The 19,975-nt window shown below is 38.8% G+C and overlaps 1 protein-coding gene across 1 annotated transcript; it reads left to right on the top strand.

Moving 5' to 3' along the window:
- Nucleotides 1-18,374: 18,374 nt before the first annotated feature.
- Nucleotides 18,375-19,739, top strand: LOC127097403 (uncharacterized). The gene is made up of 2 exons (XM_051035900.1): nucleotides 18,375-18,579; nucleotides 18,841-19,739. The coding sequence occupies exon 2, from the start codon at nucleotides 18,884-18,886 to the stop codon at nucleotides 19,382-19,384; it is 501 nt and encodes a 166-aa protein (XP_050891857.1). The 5' UTR covers nucleotides 18,375-18,579; nucleotides 18,841-18,883; the 3' UTR covers nucleotides 19,385-19,739.
- Nucleotides 19,740-19,975: the final 236 nt, after the last annotated feature.

The raw sequence follows: 19,975 nt of genomic DNA, 5'->3' as shown, positions 1-19,975 counted from the left end.
CTTCCAAAGCTACACAATTTCACGGACCAAGCTCGGATCTTCCTTTACTATGCACATTATGCCAAGCATGCACAATCTTCTGCTTCAAATGTTGGGGATCTTTACCCTCTTGGTAGAAAAGACCTTCTAACAAAGTGTTATTAGGTTTGTCTCTCAAGGGGAACCCAAGTTGACGACGAGCCAAAGCAGGGTTGTAGTTAATTCCTCCTTGTGTACCGATGAGAGGCACATTAGAGAATTCACCACAACAATCAATAGTATCCAAACTGCTCAAAGAGGGATCATACCAAACTATATCATCATTAGTAAGAGACATAAGTCTCTGAGACCACCGTAGACATTGTTTGTTCTCCATAAAAGCAAGTGTCTGAGGCAAGTGTGAAATAAACCACTTGTACAGAAGAGGAATGCAACAGACAATCGTTCCACCACCCTTAGAATTCCTTAGATGAAAAGAGAAATACATTTCACCCAACAAAGTAGGCACAGGATTCCCAATTAAGAAAAGTCTAATGGCGTTAACATCAACAAAACTGTCAATGTTAGGGAACAAAGCTAATCCATAAATGAGCAACACAAAGATAGCTTCAAAAGCGTCCACACTACCGGCTTGAGCAAAAGCAATAGCTTCCTTTATGAGGAAATCAGATGGAAACCCAAACAATCCTCCTTTCTTCACCCAATGAGCCTCTATCTCATACTTATTTAAGTGAAGAGCTTCAACAATTAGATGAGATATGGGAATCTCTTCCAATCCACTAAAAGGTACCTTGCTAGAAACAGGTATTCCCAAGAGATAGGCATACTCCTCCAACGTAGGCACAAGCTGATAATCAGGAAAAATGAAGCAATGGTAGAGAGGATCATAGAACTGCAGCAATACACTCAAGAGTCCTTCAACCACATCAGTAGACAAGATAGATAGAGGCTTCCCATGACGTTGTTTGAAGTCCAATGAATCTAATACAAAAGATGCTAGCTTCCTTAACTCTTTCAAGTCGGGACATCTGAAACTATACTTCTTAGTGTTCCTTATTCCATAATCCATGGTTTGAAAATATTTACAAATAATACCTTAGTTCCTTGAAATTTGTGTGTGATGAATGTTATGATGCGCATGAATGCGTGAATGCAACAATCACAAATAAGGGATCACACACAAGGCAAATAAACAAAGGTCAAGGGATGAATCAGGTCATTGTCAAGATCAATCATCCATTTCGGTGGATTATGGTTTACACCTTATCAACACCCAAGTTCCATTGATATTGACAAGACTTGATTGGATCAACCAAGAATCAAGGGTTTGTTGTGAGTCCCGAGCATGGAGTCTGGGTAAGAACCATCCCAAAGGAGTGAACTAAGGATAAAAACCTGTAGATCATGTTCTAAAAAGTTCCCAGAGTCTTAATTCCATATATCGGATATTACAGGTTAAGATGACTGACTCATCGACCCATAATATTCTCAAGAGAAACTCGTCTGAGTATAGTATCGTGTAACAACTCTTATCAAGTCTACACTTGAACAGTCACCGCACTACATACTAAATAGGCCAAGTGGGGTTAAATGTTCTACAGTCCTCAACTTCTCGGACCCAAATTAGAGATAGTAATGCCTAACCACAAATACTTGTGTGACATTTCCAAATCTAAAAGAGTCTCCACTGAGCAGATGGATCTCAATCCAACTTGTTAAGGACTACTCCACACAAGTCGAACATGACTATACCATCCTCCTATCTTAATTACACTCAAGTTCGGGTTAGAACTTATCTCACCAGTTAGAGATCACCAAGCACAACAAACAGATTATATCATACAAACAAATATACATACATCACATATATACAATTATATGCACACACAAGAAAGTAGGCTAAATCCACTGGAGACTACTCCCCAGCAGAGTCGCCACTTAATTTCTGTAGTGGTAAATTCATGATCATTAAGCTATGGGTAAGCTAGACATCAAACAACAAGAGTCGCCATCGCGCTTTTATTATTTCCAAGGGAAAAGGGAAAAAGTACGAACGAAACCCAAAAGTAAGAAGTTTTCAAATCAAAACTAATAAAATGTCAGAGATTACAGGTAAGGGGGTTGGTTACATAGAGGGAAGATGTTAGCACCCAAAGTGCCCTAGGTACTCCTAGGGAGCCCTTTTTTGTATGCATATGTGTTTTGTACAAAAATGATGTTTACAAACAAATAGAGTGAGGGGATGAGAAAAGAATTCATTAATTATATTTGTGTGTTTGATAAGACCTTCGGGCTTGTGCCTACGTACCAACATAAAAATGAGGGATCAAAACTTCGTAGTTCGTGATACAAATTTCAAAGTGGATGCATTGCTTTTATCAAAAATTTAAGTTTGAAGGACACAATCGCCTAAAATGGTTTGAATGAGTTAGTTCTTTTTGGCTTTTTGAAAGTTTAAGTCAAGTATAGTTAAGTCTATTTACAAGTTTGATTAAGGAAAGAAGTTTGAAAATGCAATGGCATAAGGCCAAAGTTTCTAGTTTGCAAAGTGGTCAAAATTTTTAAAAAAATAACAAGTTCAAACAAAGAAGTTTTTAAAAGGAGGGAGAGATTTTGAAATTAAAGAGATGGGGAGGAGAAAAAGAGGCTAATCCTATGCACCAAATTAAAAGTTAAGAGTTGAAAAGATCTGACTGATGGGTAGCAACCCAATAGGCAAGAATGCCATATAGAAACCCCAAATTCCCTTGGATATTAGAATCAAGCAACAAATAATGCAAACAATATTAACTTGAAGAGCAAGGCATCAAATAAATATAGCCACATCCAAGCTTTAGCCACTCCATGATCTTCTCCAAATTAGCCCATGTAACAGATGAATTCCACAAGTCACAAGGTTCAAAATAACAACTTCATAATGATCTTGTTGCAGATGAACTCAAAGGGATCTTCAAAGATGTATCAGATGAAGTTTCAATTTGCAAGCACTTGGTTACATGATAATTGGCATTGGCCAAGTCCTTTAGCATAGGAAGGTTGCCTAAATTCTAAGTCCTTGTCCAAGATCAAGTCAACAGTCCATACAAATTTTTTTAGGGTTTTTGTTCTTATTATGTACATTAATGGTCCAAGATCATACAAACAAACAAAATATACACAAGCAAGATATATCAGACAATATGGTCCAAATGGACAAAAGGGAAAATGACATTAACATAAACAACTAGAATGGTATGAATAATGGAAAATGAATAGAACTTAAAAATTAAAGTGCATTTAAAATAAAGGACTTGAAATTAAATGTTAGTTGTTAGTGAGTTAGAAGTTAGTATTGTTTTGCTTTTGCTTTTCATTTTAACTCATTCTTTGGAGAACACTCAACCCACTTATCACAAGCATGGATCCTTGAACCAAGACATCTTCCAAAGGAAGTAAAAAATGCCAAGTTTCCACACAATATCATGAAAGAGGGGAGACTTACAATCTCACTAACTAGAATGATATACCTTGTTGTGTCATAAATTTAGCGCTATGTTAAGCAATCGTAATTGGACTTATGAATAAGTCACAACTATTTGAGGTCGGGCAATAGAACTTTGGTGTTAATGCATGTTAGAGACATAGTATAATGGACTATGCTCATGAAACATACCACACACAAAAAGAATACGCAAAAGAGGTGGCTTAATCTCATCCATACTTATGTTGATTTTACAATCAACTAACCTTAGGACTTTGAGATATCATATGCCAAATGAGATGAATATATAAATAATGTGAATGAGATGAAGAGGGAGGGGAATGGATCACAACTCAAATTGGTCAAAGGAGGACTTTTACCAAATTAATATCATCCATTCATTTTGGGAGATGGAATGTACATTCCATCAATCCCCTAAATCCAATGATATTAACTTCAAAAAGTCAAATCAACCTTGACCAAGTCCCAATAACAAGAGTCAAACTCATACAAGTCATCACAATAGGTCAACACAATTAATTGGCATTTATTCAAATTAAAAAAACTAAAATAATACATTTAAATTAAATATGGTTTGTCAAATTCTTAAAACCTCATCAAAACACCAAAGAAATGGCTATGAGTTTTATCAATCAAGGTCAAAGGACCTTGGAGAAAAAATTTCATAATTTTTAAAAACTTAAAAATATTTTTATACAATTAAAAACAATCACAAAATCAATTAAATCATGAAAAATATTAATAATGATCCAAAAAATAATTTTAATTCAAAATATGAAAGAGGAAATTATTTGAAATTATTTGGTGAAACTCTCATACTTTTTGGATCAATATTAAAATTAATATGAATTAATGAAAATAAGATAATAAAATAAAAATCAGAAAATAGCAAAAAATATGGGCCACTTGATCTATCTCATTAATTGTGGTGGCAAATCAAGTGGTGAGAAGCGCGTCATAGGCTTGGTATTTAAAAGCAGCGCACGAGATTAAGACATTTCAAACTCATCTAATGGCTTTGAACACTTCCATCTTTGAATTGAGCACAGAGGTCATGTATTTATAGCATGAGGGAGTGATATTTGCACACTTGAAATATTGTCCAAATTTAGCAATGTGAATGGCACGAGTGCATGGGCATGTACAGGCCCATGAGGCAATACATTAAGGTACAAAATCAATCATGTTGAAGTCTGAATGAAGCTTGATTGGCAAGGCAATGTGAAATGAAGTTTGTACATTTGATTTCCTCCAATGATGTAGCTCTGTTAAAGCCATGCGCCACCCTAGCAAACCTCATCCAAAATGCATGAACTTGGGTTCTTTAGAAAGCTTGGATCAAGGGGAACAAGTTTGATGTTGAAGACTTTTTCATTTGGAGCTTGGACCATGGTGAATTTTGAGGTGGAAGTTTGGAAATTTCAACATGTTGAAAATTTTTCTAAGTGTAAAGTTATATATCTCAATATTCCACCGAACTTAACTTTTTATGTGAGCTTCAAATGAGAAAAGTGTATTCATAAAAGTTGTAGATCTTTCAAAGACCTTAAAAATTGTCATCAATTTAATGTCATTTTGATTTAGAATGATAGCGTTGTGCATTTTTGAAGTTTGGAAAAATCACTTGTTCAATAGTATAGGTCAAAAATGACCTATAATGTATCCTTATATCACATGCTCATAAAAGTTGAATTTGCTTCCACTCCAAACATCAAAGTTGAAGTAGACATCTTGAATTTGATTTTGCAACTTGGAAATCTTTCGTATCATAAAAATTTAGCAAGTTATGTCCTTGGGAAGTTGACTTTTAAATTAGGGTTTAGACAAAATGACCTATAATGTTTCAACATAGAAGATGGTTTTCCAAGAAAAAATAGCTCTAGGTCTCAACATGGAAGTTGTTTATAATGTCATTTAGAGTAACGTTGCTTTTGGAATAATTTTCATATGGTGAAAATTGTATGAGATAGGGTCTAGGGAGACCCAGTTTTGATCAGATGAATTCATCTGGCCAACCACCATCAACCAACTTGCTAACTTTCAATTATCTTGACTTTCTTGGCTCATGGTAGATCATATATGCATAAGATGATGAATTTTGAAGTGTCATTTGAAAATTTTGATCAATTGGTGGGATAGCTTTTTGGAGAAGTTACTCAAGATACCCAATCAAACTAGGGTTTCCAAGGCAAATCACCCTCAAACTCTTGAAGAAAACTTGATCAATATGACATGTAGAGATCAATGGAACTCATATATGATGCTCATAACCATTCCTGGATCAATTCATGGTTGTGCTCTTTGTCATGATGGTCTCAAACCCTAGATATGAACTTGATAGATCAATGGTGATCATGCCCTACCTACAAAAGAATTAGGCAAATGCAAAGACATGGTTTTGATATTTTGGTTAGTAAAATGATAAAATACAAGTATGATACAATCACATGGTGCTTGGTGATCTCTCCCAAAATAAACCCAATGAAAGAGGGGTAAGAAGGATGCCAAGGTATGATCCCAATGCTAATGCATATGATGAAATTGCATGAGGGATCTTAGGGTAAAATTTGGGGTCTTACAGAATGTTATGGCCTTTGAGTCAAGGAGATCCTGAACTTTATACTGGAAAGCTTTACAATTATCAATAGTATGGTCGGGTGCCCTATTGTGGAACTCACAGTGTGCATTTGCGTCGTAGCCCGGTGGGAGTGGGGACGACGGAGGCATGGTTTCCCTGAGCTTGATAAGAGAATTGTTCAACAGATGGTTTAGTAGTTGACTGCAGCTCATAGGAAGAGGATTGATTCTCCTCTCTTATCTTCTGGGACGTTGTTGGCCCGATGGATATTGATAATAATTGTTCGGCCTGGGGGCGTACGGTTGATGGTACTGGACATGCGGCTGACAAGGGACTTGCTGTGGAGCAGCAGTAATGGCATATGTCAGTGGTTGATAGTTGTTAGGAGTCACTTCTGCGGCTTGATGATATGGGGTTCGGTAAGCTTTATCCTTCCCCTTGGAGGTTGAGGCAGCGTTGGTTTCTCCCTCTTTTTTCTTGGGAAAACCATTGTAGGGTTTCTTCGCCCCATTGGTAGCATTAGTAGGGCTCGGGATTTTTCCAGCCTTTACACCGCTCTCAATACTTTCGCCAGCAACTACCAGATCAGAGAACCCATCCGATGTACTCCCTACTAGCTTCTCATAGTAGGGGCCATGAAGTGTTCCCATGAACATATCAACTAGTTCCTTCTCAAGCATGAGAGGTTGGACCCTAGCAGCTAGGTCCCTCAAACGCTGTGCGTATTCTTTGAAGGATTCTTCAGATTTCTGAGCCAAGCTCTGAAGTTGCGTCCTATTCGGTGCCATGTCAGTATTATACTGGTAGTGCTTCAAGAAAGCTTCAGCTAACTCTCTCAAGAATGCACATGCGGGCGTTCAAGCTGCATGTACCATTCGAGGGATGCTCCGCTGAGATTGTCTTGAAAGAAATGTATCAGTAACTTTTCATCGCCCGAATAAGCAGCGATTTTCCTGCAGTAAGACCTAATATGGGTCTTGGGATAAGTATTTCCCTGATATTTCTAGAAGGCGGGTACTTTGAACTTAGCTGGGATTTTGATCCCTGGGACTAAGCACATACCTATAGCCTCCAGCCCGAAGGTGTTAGGGCCCTCAATGGCTCGGACTCTTTCGTCCATCATCTTGAGTTTCCTTTCAAGCTCAGTCTGTGGTGGCCCGAAAGGTTCGTACACTGACTCGTTCCTATGCATGAAGAAGTATCCATCGTGGTCCTCTGTACCAGCTTGGGAACCCCCATGGATAAGGACATGGTAAGTGTGAGCAGCATTTGGGTTTGTAGGCATCCCTTCAACATGAGTCTGATTGGCGATCGGGATCCCATTCCCTGTGATGGGATTAGCAGCGCTCATGTTGACATTGGCTCGTAGGTTAGCCTGGTGATTCTCTTCTTGTCTATGAACGACATTTTGCATGATGTCCATGAGTTGCCCCAATTGGGCCCTCACTTGAGCCATCTCCTCCTGCATGGCAGTCTGGTTTTGCTCAATTCTTTCCATAACTATCTTTTGCTTAGCTCATGTGTTGTAAAAGTAGGAAGTCATCTTAACGACGAGAGATACTGTATGAAAAGCCAAAATGATGGTGAGACCAACTGGATATATTATGAAATGCATGGATAAATGATTGATGCATGATGCATGTTCGTTTTTTCTTTTTTTTTATTCTTGGGGAAACCTTATACGATTCATGATGCGATAATAAAGCATTATAGAATAGACATATAAAGTTGGAACACCAACTTCACTCAAATTAAGCAATTTTATTCATGAATTTTTAATATTACAATTACAAAAGTATCAGGTAAAGTAATTCAAAACATGGAAAAGAAAACATGGATCTATGATCAGATGGCGCGTTTTACTTTTCGCTCCTTCATCTCCTTTAGCTCAACTTTGAACCTTTTCATCATTCGGTCATAAAGGTAGAGGAATCGGAGTATGGAGTGGGGAATGGTCTTATCATCAGCCTCCTCTAGGGCGTCCTCTAGCTTCCAAGGAACTTCTTGGGTTAATTCGTTACAGAACCTTGCTAAGCAATCATACTTGGCTCGGTACAGAGCGGTTGCAGGCTGCAACAAGTTGATAGATCCAACATAGGTGTCAAGAAGGCTATTCATCTGAGTCTTCTCCTTGAGCCAACCCAAACTCTCATTCTTCAAAGCAGAAAAATAACCTTTCTAATTTTCAACACTTGCGATGGCAATCACGACCTGGTGACACTTCTCTTTCCATATTTGAGGGGTAACATAGGAAACCCTGATTGCTTCCTCTTTGAGACGACGTTCCATATCCGCCATGGCATTGGCCTTGCGGAGGGAAAGCTTGAGATCCTGAATCTCCAGGTCAGATGCATCTCTCAATGCCTTCTTCTCCTTGACAGCCAACTCGAACCAATGGTGGTTGTCCCCTCGTTCTTTCTCCGTCTGTTTCAGTTGTTTACGGAGGGAACTCGACCCTGTATCTGCTTGAGATAAACCCTCTTGGTATTTCTCCTTGATATCTTCCTCAATTTTAGCCTTCTTTTTGCTTTCTGACAAAAGCTCGAGATCCTCTTCACTCTTCCTTTTCAGCCTAGCATGGTCTTTATCCAATGAATGAAGCTTCGATCACAAGTCTTCATTCTCTTTGGTCAACTATGTGATAGTTGCTTTCAGTGCATCCACCGATTCCTTAGAAGCATATACTGGTTCTGGTTCTAGAGGAGGAATCGGGACATCCACACTCTATGGCATCTTGACTTCCTTGGCCCTTTGCACCACCCATTGGCGGTACGGCTCTTTGGCTCGGCAATCACACTTGCCTAGCTCTTTGCCTTTGCGATGAATTTGGGTCCATGATCTCTTAACCCTCTGCAACAAAGTTGGGTTCTCTGTTCCCATATCAGGCAAGATGAAGTACTTCAGTAATTCAACTCTTGGTTCATTCTCCATTGGGTATCCTAATTGCATCAGGGCCAACGAAGGGTTGTAATTGATGCAACCTCGCTGACCCATGAGTGGCACATTCGGGAAGTCTCCATAACTCATGATAACTTTCTCTTCGTTGGAGGTAGGAAGGTGTAACACCTCAAAATTTGCCCTCCTCTCTTGGGACTAGCTGAGCATATTGCATATCATTTTATAGGTCATTAGGCATTGCATATTGCATATCATATTGCATCTCTTGGGACTTCCCGAATGATATTGCATATTTGCTCTCCTCTCCTAGGTCTTGGTCAGAAGATGAAGAGGTTGAGATTCAAGCCTGAGGGTTTATGGACTGGTCACTAGCCATTTGGGGGCTGTGTTCCAAATTAGGGTTTCTTTATTCCTCAAGGAGTTTGAGCTTGATCTTGGTTGAAATGATACATCATCATCATCATCATGGTTTTGTCATCACCAATGGATTCATTATGCTTGATCAGATACCTTGAGATTAGGGTTTTGACCTCTGGTCAACCACTAATCAGCTGTATTGGGCCAATCAGGGCTTGACAGGGAGATGAGGTTTTCAATGGATATGGGGATCATTTTATGATTGTATTGAGCTTATGGAAGCTAGGGTTTCATCATTGAGCCATTTCATCAGAAGATTGAGGCTCAACTTGATCAGTGCATAGCCAAATTCATCTATCAGTCAGAAAAGTCAACTATGGTCAACTGTGCCTGAAATGATGGATTTGGAGGTGGGAGAGGGTTAGATACACTTCATTCATGTCTAAACAAGTTTCATTTGACATTTCAAACATCAAGAATGAAGAAAATAAAGTCAGATGGAAACTTTCCAAAAATAGAAAGTGACTTGTAATTGAAAACTGCCAAAAATGGAAAGTTTTTCTCCTCAAAATTGCATGTCCAAAAATGCTTCAAATGAAATTTGTCCAACATGAAAGTTGTAGATCTTGCTCTCACCTTTCCAAAAAGTCCACGAACATGAATTTCTCATGTGTGGTTGGCAAATTATGGATTGATCATTGTCCAAAAAAGTTGAATTTCAAAGTGGCATAACTCTTGAACCATTTGGCCAAATTGAGTGAGGTTTTTTTGAGCAAACTCCATTTGACATGAGCTATCATAATCCATCATCACATTTCATCCAAACTCATCACATAAAAAGTCCATTTTTCAAGTGAACTATTTTTGAAAAAGGGAGGGAAAAAGGTGTTTTTGAGAAATATTCATTATTTTCACTCCATTCCTTTTGCACTAGCTCACAAATGCCATTTGAAATTTGCTGCAACAAAGAAATTCCACTGTTACATTGGTTTGGCACAAGTGAGGTGAAATGACCAAATTGGCATTTAGCATGAAAATGCATTTTCACTAATCCATTCCATTAGCACTAATCATGTTTACTAACATCATTAACATAGCATATATAAACATAATCCTAACTGTTTTTTGATTAATCATAACAGAATTTCATTCTAGATCTGAAAATCTCAAAAGCCTCTTCACTTTCTCTCTCACTTTTTTTCCAAAAATTTGCATAAACTTTGCATTGATCTTCATCCATTCATCATCTATATGCATTATTGAAGCTAATTGAAGCAAGGATTCATCATTTCCAAGCCAAATTTTGGATTGTTAAAGTGAGGTGCAACAATGGCAATTCAAGATTTCATCAAGATCATGCACAATTAACATCCAAGACTTGCTTCATTCATCAACTCAAGCATCATATAAGATCTGTTTTGGTATTACAAGGTGGAAAACGCACGAATTCACAACTGCACATCATTGAAGGTGATTTTTCAACTTTGATAATTCATGAATTTGTTTGGTGCTTTAGATAGATCTTTGGATGTAGAGAATTCTGCACTTTGAACCACTAAATTTGGTTGAGAAACAAGGAAGTTATGATGATTTGAAGTTTTGTGCTCAAACATGTTTTGATTCGATTCTTTTAAATTAGCAAGAATTAGGCTTAATTAATTTGATATTCATGATGTACGTTGAAAGACCTTTCCGTTGATATAAAGTTTGTCCAATTTGGTGAACATTTGTTCTTGGACCTATGAATGTATGAAGAACATGAAGAACACTTGAAAAATTTCCAGAAAAGTGAGTTTGATCCAAAATTTCGTTTACTGTTCATGAAATTCGTGTTTGAGCGCGCGCCAGGATTTTAAAAGGGGACACGCTTCGATCCCGTGCTGTGCCATTTCTCATTTTGGCTATTGAATTAATTTCCTTGCCTCCACATGATTCACATGCCTCCATTTCATGTTTTTTTATTTTTTCCTTACATTCAAAAATTCATATCTCCCAAACCATTAGTCCAAATTGATTGAAATTTTTTTCACCATAATCCTTGTAATCTCTAGTTTTTTTTTGTGATTTTTGTGGAAATTGTGCACGTGTAAATTTTGGCATGGCCTAGGGTTTGTTTAAGAGTGTTCTTTCTTGCACATTGCTTGGTGTTTGGCTCATGAAATGATGATGCTTAATTAGAAATTCTTGAAATTTTGCATGCTTATTCTAGACACCTTAAGGAGAATTTTGGTATATGGTTTGTGATTTTTGAGTTCCTGGATTGTGAGATATGCTATGTTGAATCTAGGTGTGACAATGTGTGTCACACCATGTTTTGCTGGACTTCATGAATTTCATTACCATGCCAAATCAACTTGAATTGAGCTGAAGTTTTTCATGTTCAATATTCTGGATGTTAAGAACATGTGTGAATTTTTGTGGATTTTTTAGATGCATTTCCAATTTGATTGAGAATTTCCTTTCTGTTTGACCAAATGTGGACCTTTTGTGAGTTATGTTTCCTAAATGTTTTGTGAAATTCTTGATATGTATTGGATGGACTTGAAATTTTGTGGAGTGATTATAGACACATTAAAGTGTATCATGGTTTTGGTTTGGTGCATTTATCATGTTCCTACACTGTTTTATGCTTGCTTGAAGTTGGTGCATGATTTGGTGCCTTGTTTGGACTTGTTTGAACTTGACTTGACTTGATGAATTTAATTGACTTTCTTCCCATTGTCCAATTGACTTGAAATTTGGTTTGATTGACATGTTATGAGTTTTGTTTATCCATGAATTTTTTGGAGATTTATTGAATTGTTTTGGATTGAGTTTGGTTTGATGCATTCTGTTTGGTCCAATGAGCTTTGAAATGACATGTTTTGCCTTAAATGCTTCATGAAATGAAATTGGTGAATGATATGAGCATGATACCACTTGTATTTGTTTCTAAATTGATTGAACTTGATTTTGGATAATTTTCATGTTCTGTTTAGAAATATTTCTCCTCCTTGGACCCTAGGCTTTGTCCTAGGGATTTTGCTTCTCATGTTTGAGTTGTTTTTCAGGACAAAAGGCATATGGAATGGAGGAATTAATGCACTTGGCTTGAGTGATCCATTTGAATGATGTTGATTAACATTAATTTTGTTTTGTAGTTGGTTTCTAAGTCATTGGTGTTGAGCCTTGACTTATGCTTTGCTTGATGCATTGCTTGTGTATAGTTAACTGTTTAACTGTTTGAGTTGTGTACTGATCATGTTAGATTGATTTCAGGTACCTTAGTTGCTATAGTTCATTGTGAACTTGCTTTGTGCTGTTGCTTGGTTGATTAACCAATTGAGGTATAGCATCACTAACTCCATGTAGTCTGGAAGACCTGGCCTGTTACTTGGTCAGGCACCTGTCTGAAGTCCTCCTTAAGAGAAAATGCTTGTGATTGTTTACATTTGTGCCAAGCAGGAAAAGACCTTTGATAAGGCAATTGACAGATAAAAGAGATGTGCAGTCCATCTCCTGTTAGTCAGTGTGTCATCCCTTTGCTCACATTACATGTTGATGCATTGGGATACTAACCCAAGATCCTTGTACAGTTGTACAGTTGAGTCAGTGTCATAAGTGTAGAAGGGTTCCCACTTTCTGAACCCACACTTCATTTGTCTAAAGCTCTCCCTGGCCAGGGATAAGAGCTGTGAGGTTTCATCCTCACTTCCCATTCATCTGCTTCACCCTAACTCTCAATGTTAGGGTTAAGAGCAAATCATCACCCCATCACAGTTGGCTTGCTTTTGCAGCCTAACCCTTGTGTGAGCCACTTTGTCTGTATATAGTGTGTGCTAATTGTGTATGTTTGCTTTGTTTTGCTTGTGCTTGTATGCCTTGCTTTGCCTGTTTAGGATTAGCCTGCTGCCTGTGCAGGTAGATAGAAAACTCAACCTAGGACCTTTGTGGAATACATGATAACTATTAGGCTCGAGTCAGTCTCCCTTTTAGTTGGTCATTTCCCAGTCTCTGGTTAGGAGAAAGTTTCTCCCCTGTTAAGGGGAACTATGTTGCCCTGATCCTCATACCAGATGAGGTACGTAGGCAGGAGGTCGTACGAGATCTCTCCGGGCAAACCTTTTCTTTTTTTGCGTGTGTTTGCTTGACAGTTGCTAGGCTCGAGTTCCCGACTCCTTAGTAACTTGTTGTTTGTTTGTTTCTTGAGGGTGTGCTTGACAGTTATAGGCTCGAGTTCCCGACTCCCTATTAACTTGTCTGGTTGTTGTGTGCTTGGAAGCTGATATAAGTCCAGTGATTGGCATTCGGGTCCCATGTTTGCCATTTTTGTGTGGAGTCTGACGTAAGTCCAGCGATTGGCAGTCGGTTTCCTGTGTGTGTTTTGTTTTGTTTGGCGTGCGTGAGCCGAACTACGGTAGCTCTGATTCTCATTCCAGATGAGATACGTAGGCATAGGATGCGATATCCTATCGAGCACGTTCCCCTTTTGTCCCGAACTACGTAGACTCTGATGTTTGTTTCCGACAAACTACGTAGGACCAGGATGCGATATCCTGCCGAGTTACCTTCATCCGTCTTCCACCTGTTCTGATAGTGTGTGCGTGTGTGTATTCTTTGAGCAGTGTTTCGTTTAGCAACCTTATTCTATTTCTTTGAGCGTGGATCCCGTCGAGTACGACGGACGTGAGGGGTGCTAATACCTTCCCCTTGCGTAACCGACTCCCGTACCCTTTCTCTTTGGTCGCGAGACCATTTCCTTTCCAGGTTTACTTCGAGCGTTTCCTTTCCCTCTTTGGGATAAATAACGCACGGTGGCGGCTCTGTGTTGTGTTTTGTTTTAGCCCGCCGGTTGTTTTTCGCGGATGCGACAGAAGGTGCCAGACCAAAGCTTCTACGGTGAGAGACGCAAACTTCTGAGACCACCTCAAATCATTCAAGAAGTCCACCTAAGGCCCCTTCTGAGGCATGTGAGATATGAGCCAAGTATAAAACAATGAAGCACAACTCAACACAACGCCCTTTCTCTTATCATGCCTAGTGTGCAAGCAGTAGTACACATGAAACACCAATACAGGGACAGGATTCCTAGACACGAACACACTGATGATGGAGTGGTTTATGTAGTCATCGTCATTTGGGAATAGGATGACTCCATAAATCAGTAGAGCAAGAATCGCACTGAAAGGAAGCCATTTCCCCTCTTTCTCCAAGGCCTATGCCTTTTCTTCCAAGAACTTTCTAGCAAACCCCCTAGGTCCCAGACCAAGGGAGACCTCTTCAATATGTAAGTGGAGTGCTTCAGCGACTGATTCAGGTAGCAATGGTTCGCCCAACTTAGTGAAGGGAGGATGGTCCTTCACATACCAACCTAGGAGTCTCTCATACTCTTCAATAGTCGAAGCCAATTGGAAGTCTTAGAACGTGAAACATCTGAGAGGTGGATCATAATACTTGGATAGGGCCATCAGAGCTGAGACTTCTATCGGAGTAGTAATGAGATTGAGGATCCGCCCATATCTGAAGATGAAGTTGTTCTTCTTGCAAGGAGTGACCTTGTTGCAGAGGGTTATCATGGTATTCACTCTAGGAAGCTTGAACTTGAGTGGAAGGGTATTCCTTCTTTCTGAGCCCATCTTGGAATGCTCACTGCACAATCACAAACCTTTAGGGTTCTCTGAGAATAAGACCCAAGTATGTATGCAAATGCAATATGTTATGGATGCATATTCTACAAGAGGACATGATCACTGTAGATTCAAGGTGTGTTGGAGGTTAAGTTTCCCTGCAAGGAACCCATGTACCCTTACGAGGTGAGTACTAAGACTTCTGAAGATGCTTAGATTCACGAGTCATGAGGCGAAAGTATCGTCGTCGACACAAAATACTTGTGGGCCAACAACACTTTCGGGATGACCTCCTCTAAGTGAAGTTTCCTTCAACCTCAAAATCCAAGGATTGTCTAAAGGTCCTCGGAGTGATGGACCCTCTTTGGAAGAACGATCGTCAACACGAACGTGACTCACGTGCCATCCAAACTCCAAAAAGAATTTACTCCAAGCAGGGTCTTCATATTTCCCCCTCAAGACAACTACGTCTGACGGGTCTATACGAATAGCCCTCCTATCTTAGGTGAACTCTCTAAGCCTGTGTATTGGGCTTCTCACTCCATACTACTTATCCCACAAGATCAAAGCAAGATAATATATAACAGGAATATATAACAGGAATGGATAAATAAAGCAAGTAATGACAAAGATAAACATCCAAAGAAAAGGATACATGCAAGCCAGGCTTGACTCGCTTATGGGAATTTCATATAGTCCCCAGCAGAGTCGTCAGCTGAAGCGCCGTGAAAAATACAGATTCACCACAGGATTTTATTTATTCCAAAGGAAAGGAAAAATAGAGATAAAACTCCAAATGAGAGAAACGGTCTCGCAACCAAGAGCGGATTGAGAAGTCGGTTATGCAAGGGGAAGGTATTAGCACCCCTCACATCCATGGTACTCCTTGGGAACCACTTGCTCATATCAAATGCATATGGATGTTTATTTATCTGTAAATTTCTTGCTATGGGGAATGAGATGAAAGACTAAGATGGGGGAGAAAATAAGTTTTAAGTTAATGTGCTCGCCAAGGATTTGGGCCCTTGTGCCTACATATCCCCATACGTGCAATAGGGAAGTCAGAGCTTCATAGTCCGGCTCAAAAATGGCGTATTTGTTTGGTTGTTTTTATTGAACAGTATAGACATTCGCGCGCTACTGTTCACTTGCTTGTATACTCTGTCATGGGAGCAAAAAGTATTTGCTTGTTTGCGGTAAAATGGATACGCTTGGTTCGCACTCTAGCAGTTAAACGTTACTTGCTCGCACATGGGGGCTTAAGCTTCGTTCACGGTAAAACGGAAGTAACACATCCTTATTGAAAGGTTTTGAAGAGTGCACTAAGGCAAAAGATGATTTGATTGGTTGGGGTCGATTTTATGCATGGAGACAAGCATTAGACCCTTGGCTAGATACAGTCAACGGTCCAATAACTCGGGAGTTGAGAGGACAATGTTGTCCTAACCACTCTTTTTCGTCCAAAAAAGAGATTTGAATTGTGAAAGGAGTTTGGCAAGTCTAATCATGGAACTTAGAGGGAGACAAGTCTCTAACCCTTGACGAAGTACAGTCAACAATCAAAGTACTCGGGAATCGAGAGGACAATGGAGTCCTAACTATTCTTTTTATTCCTCATAACACCTAGATCTAACTTGTTTGAATCATTAGATGTTTTAAGGGGGAAAGTCAAGTGTCGGGTCCTCAGGCTAAGTACAGCTGACAACCCAATTACTTGAATGTTGTGTACAAACACGTACACCCCATTTCGCATTCCAATTTGTTATGAAAATGTTTTGAAAAAGGAACTTGACATTGGATCAAGTGTTTGAATTTATTATGAAAAATAGTGAGTGAAGAATGGAGGTAGAGATAGAATGATGTTGAGAAGAGAATAGAGGACGGATATGAATAATGGATCATGGAACAGATGGAGAATGCTTGACGTTGGATCAAGCATTCACGTTGCAATGGTGTGAGTTTTATTTGGAAAAACGACTTGACGTTGAATCAAGTACCTTTTGTTTCTTTTGAAATGCTTCGTTTATCACTTTGTATTTTATCTTGGTTATTAACATGCATGGTGAGCTAACTAGAAAGCAATAAAGCTAAGCTATTACATGACTAGGGGGTGGGGGAACATTTAACCCGCAATGGGGGTGGATCCACACAATACAATGGAAAGAGAATAAGAGGAAGTTACACTTTACAAATAATTGAATAAAAATAAAAGGGATAACTTGGAGGATGTTTGGACCTCTCATTCACATGTCACCACAAAAACAACAAGTGGTTAGTATGCGTTAATAAAATGGAATTAAAATGCTAATTCAAATGAATGAGATGGTATGATAATAGAATGATGTGATATAGTGATCATGGTGAACAAACATATATCAAATTAAATTGAAATGGCCTTTTCAATTTAGCCATTAACCACAAACAAAATGTAACCAAGTCAAAATGAGATTAATCATGTATATGGAAATTAACATGGCAAATCAAATGGAATTCTAAAGGTAGTATGGTTAATCACATGAAAATTAATTCTGAAAAATTAAGAAATTAAATCTAATATATACAAATGAGTAAGCCTAATTTCTAACCCATTACCTAATCCTAATTAACCTAATTAAACATGAATTAAGCTAGTTATCCCTAAAATTATGTCAAATCCTAATCGTCAAAAAAAACATGAATTAAAATCCATTTCATACAAAAAAAAAAAATAGCATCAAGATTAATACCAAAACAAAATTAAAGCTGGAATTAATTAAGTTAATTATAAGATATATCATGATTAAAAGATGAACATGTTAGGTCAGGGGTAATGAAAACAGATTAATGGTGGCAATTGTTTGGCCTAAGGCCCAACAAGTATTGCCCACCGAAATTCAGCATAATAATAAAATGGATTGGAAATGACCATGGATCAATGAAGAATTAGTAAGCATCATGCTTCTTTACACGTAGGCGTGTGCATTAATGGTGAACATGATAACGGGAACAATCAGGTGGAGCCAACAGTGTGGCCGCTATGCACGTGTAAAAAAGCCAAACGTTCTAATCAAAAGGCAACATGTTGGGAATGCAATAGCAGTTCAGGATAAAAGTTCAAACGTATGTCCCTCTCTCCTCACTCATTCGTCGTCTCCGCCGCGCCGGAGGCTTCCTCGGCGGCGAAGTTTTTCTTGAATCCAAAAATTTACCCATCGATACCTCTCTCACAACACCCACATTCAGAATCCATAAACAAGATGCTCTAATTTCTAAACAAAAGTCAAAATCTAAACGCTCACCTCAAGAACACTAAATCCTAAATCCGAAATTGAATGAAGATTTGAAGGAAACAAAGCCTCAGAGGAGAGGACTTTAATCCTAGAAGCGGATATCTACATGTTCGTAAACAAATCAAGACGAATCAAAGAGGATCGAGCACCTACCTGTCGGAATAGTTGAAAGTGACGACGGCGATGAAGCTCAACTCACATGTAATGCTCTGATCCAACTCTTCATTCTACTTCCTTCTTCCATCTTCCTCTTCTCGATTTCCGTTTTTCGGTAGCAGTTGTGTCGTTGTGGAGATTTCCACATGTCAGTGATAGGGTGAAGGTGAGGGTTGTGCAAATCACTTGGAGTCGGCGGGTGCGGTTTCGAGTTCGTGTTTTGGGTTCAAGTGTGTGTCGTGTTGTCGTGCCAAGGTTGAGCTGTTATCTTCTACCGTTTCGGTTTAACCTCCATTTTCATTTTGCATGATGTTAAACTGGGCTTAGAATTGTGCTTCCATCATGTTGTTATGCCAGTACTGTTTTTTCGATCGCTGTCGTCGTGTGGTTGCTGTGTTTCAAACATATTTAATAGAAACACTGGAAAATATGGTTTTCCACTCTGTTACTTGCACCTGCACTTTGACTTGCAGTTATGTTATTGGTTTTTTCTATAACTTTTCAATTGCCTTGCAGCTTCACGCTTTGGTTCATTCCGTCAGTGTTTCGGTTTTGGTTTATGCTGCGTTTGGAATTGGATGTTGCAATTTTGGTTCAACTTCTGGTTTTGGATTTAGCGTGTTTGTACTTCCTTAAGATCGTCGCAGCTTTTAGACTTGCAATCTTGGATGTTGTTGTTGACGCGTGCGCACGTTTTTCGCGGAATGGCTTTTCGTGGTGTGTGATTTTGCAGCAACTTTGTGGTGCGTCGTTTGGTTGTTGCTGCTGCTATTTTCCATTTGCAGCTTTTTACAATTTGTTTCGGCAGCAGCTGGTGTGTAGTTTTGGTCGCCGTCATTGCCGTTTGCGTTTTGCTATTTGTAATGCTGCAGCTTCTGTTTGCATCAGGCATTTTTCTGTTCCTGCTATATTCTTACTGCATTGCCTTGGCATCATGTACACCTATTGTATCGACTTTCTCCAAGTTCCCATCCCCGCCTTGAATTCCTTGCTTAGTTTCATCTGTAACAGGTTTGATGTTGCTATCCTTTTCAGTTGGATTTTCTTCCGTTGTGGTTGACAACACTCTAGCAGATACACGTTCCCTTGATTCTGCCAATTGCAAGGCTGGACGAAAATTACTCCTATTAATCCAATCATCATCTCTTCAATAAACTCTCGTTTGGTGGAGGGTGGAGATTCAAAGGGACCATGACGATTTAGTGTACAGAACAATAGGAGCAGTAACAGTAATACAAAGTAACACCACCACCATGTTCCTAACCCCTATCATTACTATTTGTATTTTTCTTCTGGGTGTGTTTGGAAATTGACTCCAAACACCAAAGTGCAAAAATTTCAGAAGTTAACATTTGGTTTATATGTCAAATTTGTAGTTTTTCTTCACGTAATGAATATTTTATGACTTGTGTGGATGTGATTGATACTTAGTTCATATGAATTGAATTTATATTAAATTGAAATGAATTGAATGTATTGAAGTGAGCATGACTCTAATAAACAAACTAGGGCATTGAAAATGGAATGGATTGTATGGGAAACAGACTTGAATGAACCATCCATATAACTAGGCCTAAACCTCTAAAAACCGACACAATTGATGACTAACACTAACAAGACTTTGACGGATAATCTTAACATGGACCAATGG

Source organism: Lathyrus oleraceus, chromosome 6 (genome assembly GCF_024323335.1).
Source record: "Lathyrus oleraceus cultivar Zhongwan6 chromosome 6, CAAS_Psat_ZW6_1.0, whole genome shotgun sequence".
NCBI classification, from domain to species: domain Eukaryota; kingdom Viridiplantae; phylum Streptophyta; class Magnoliopsida; order Fabales; family Fabaceae; genus Lathyrus; species Lathyrus oleraceus.
The sequence above is the reverse complement of the archived record's forward strand: the minus strand, read 5'-3'. Positions and strand labels throughout refer to the sequence as shown.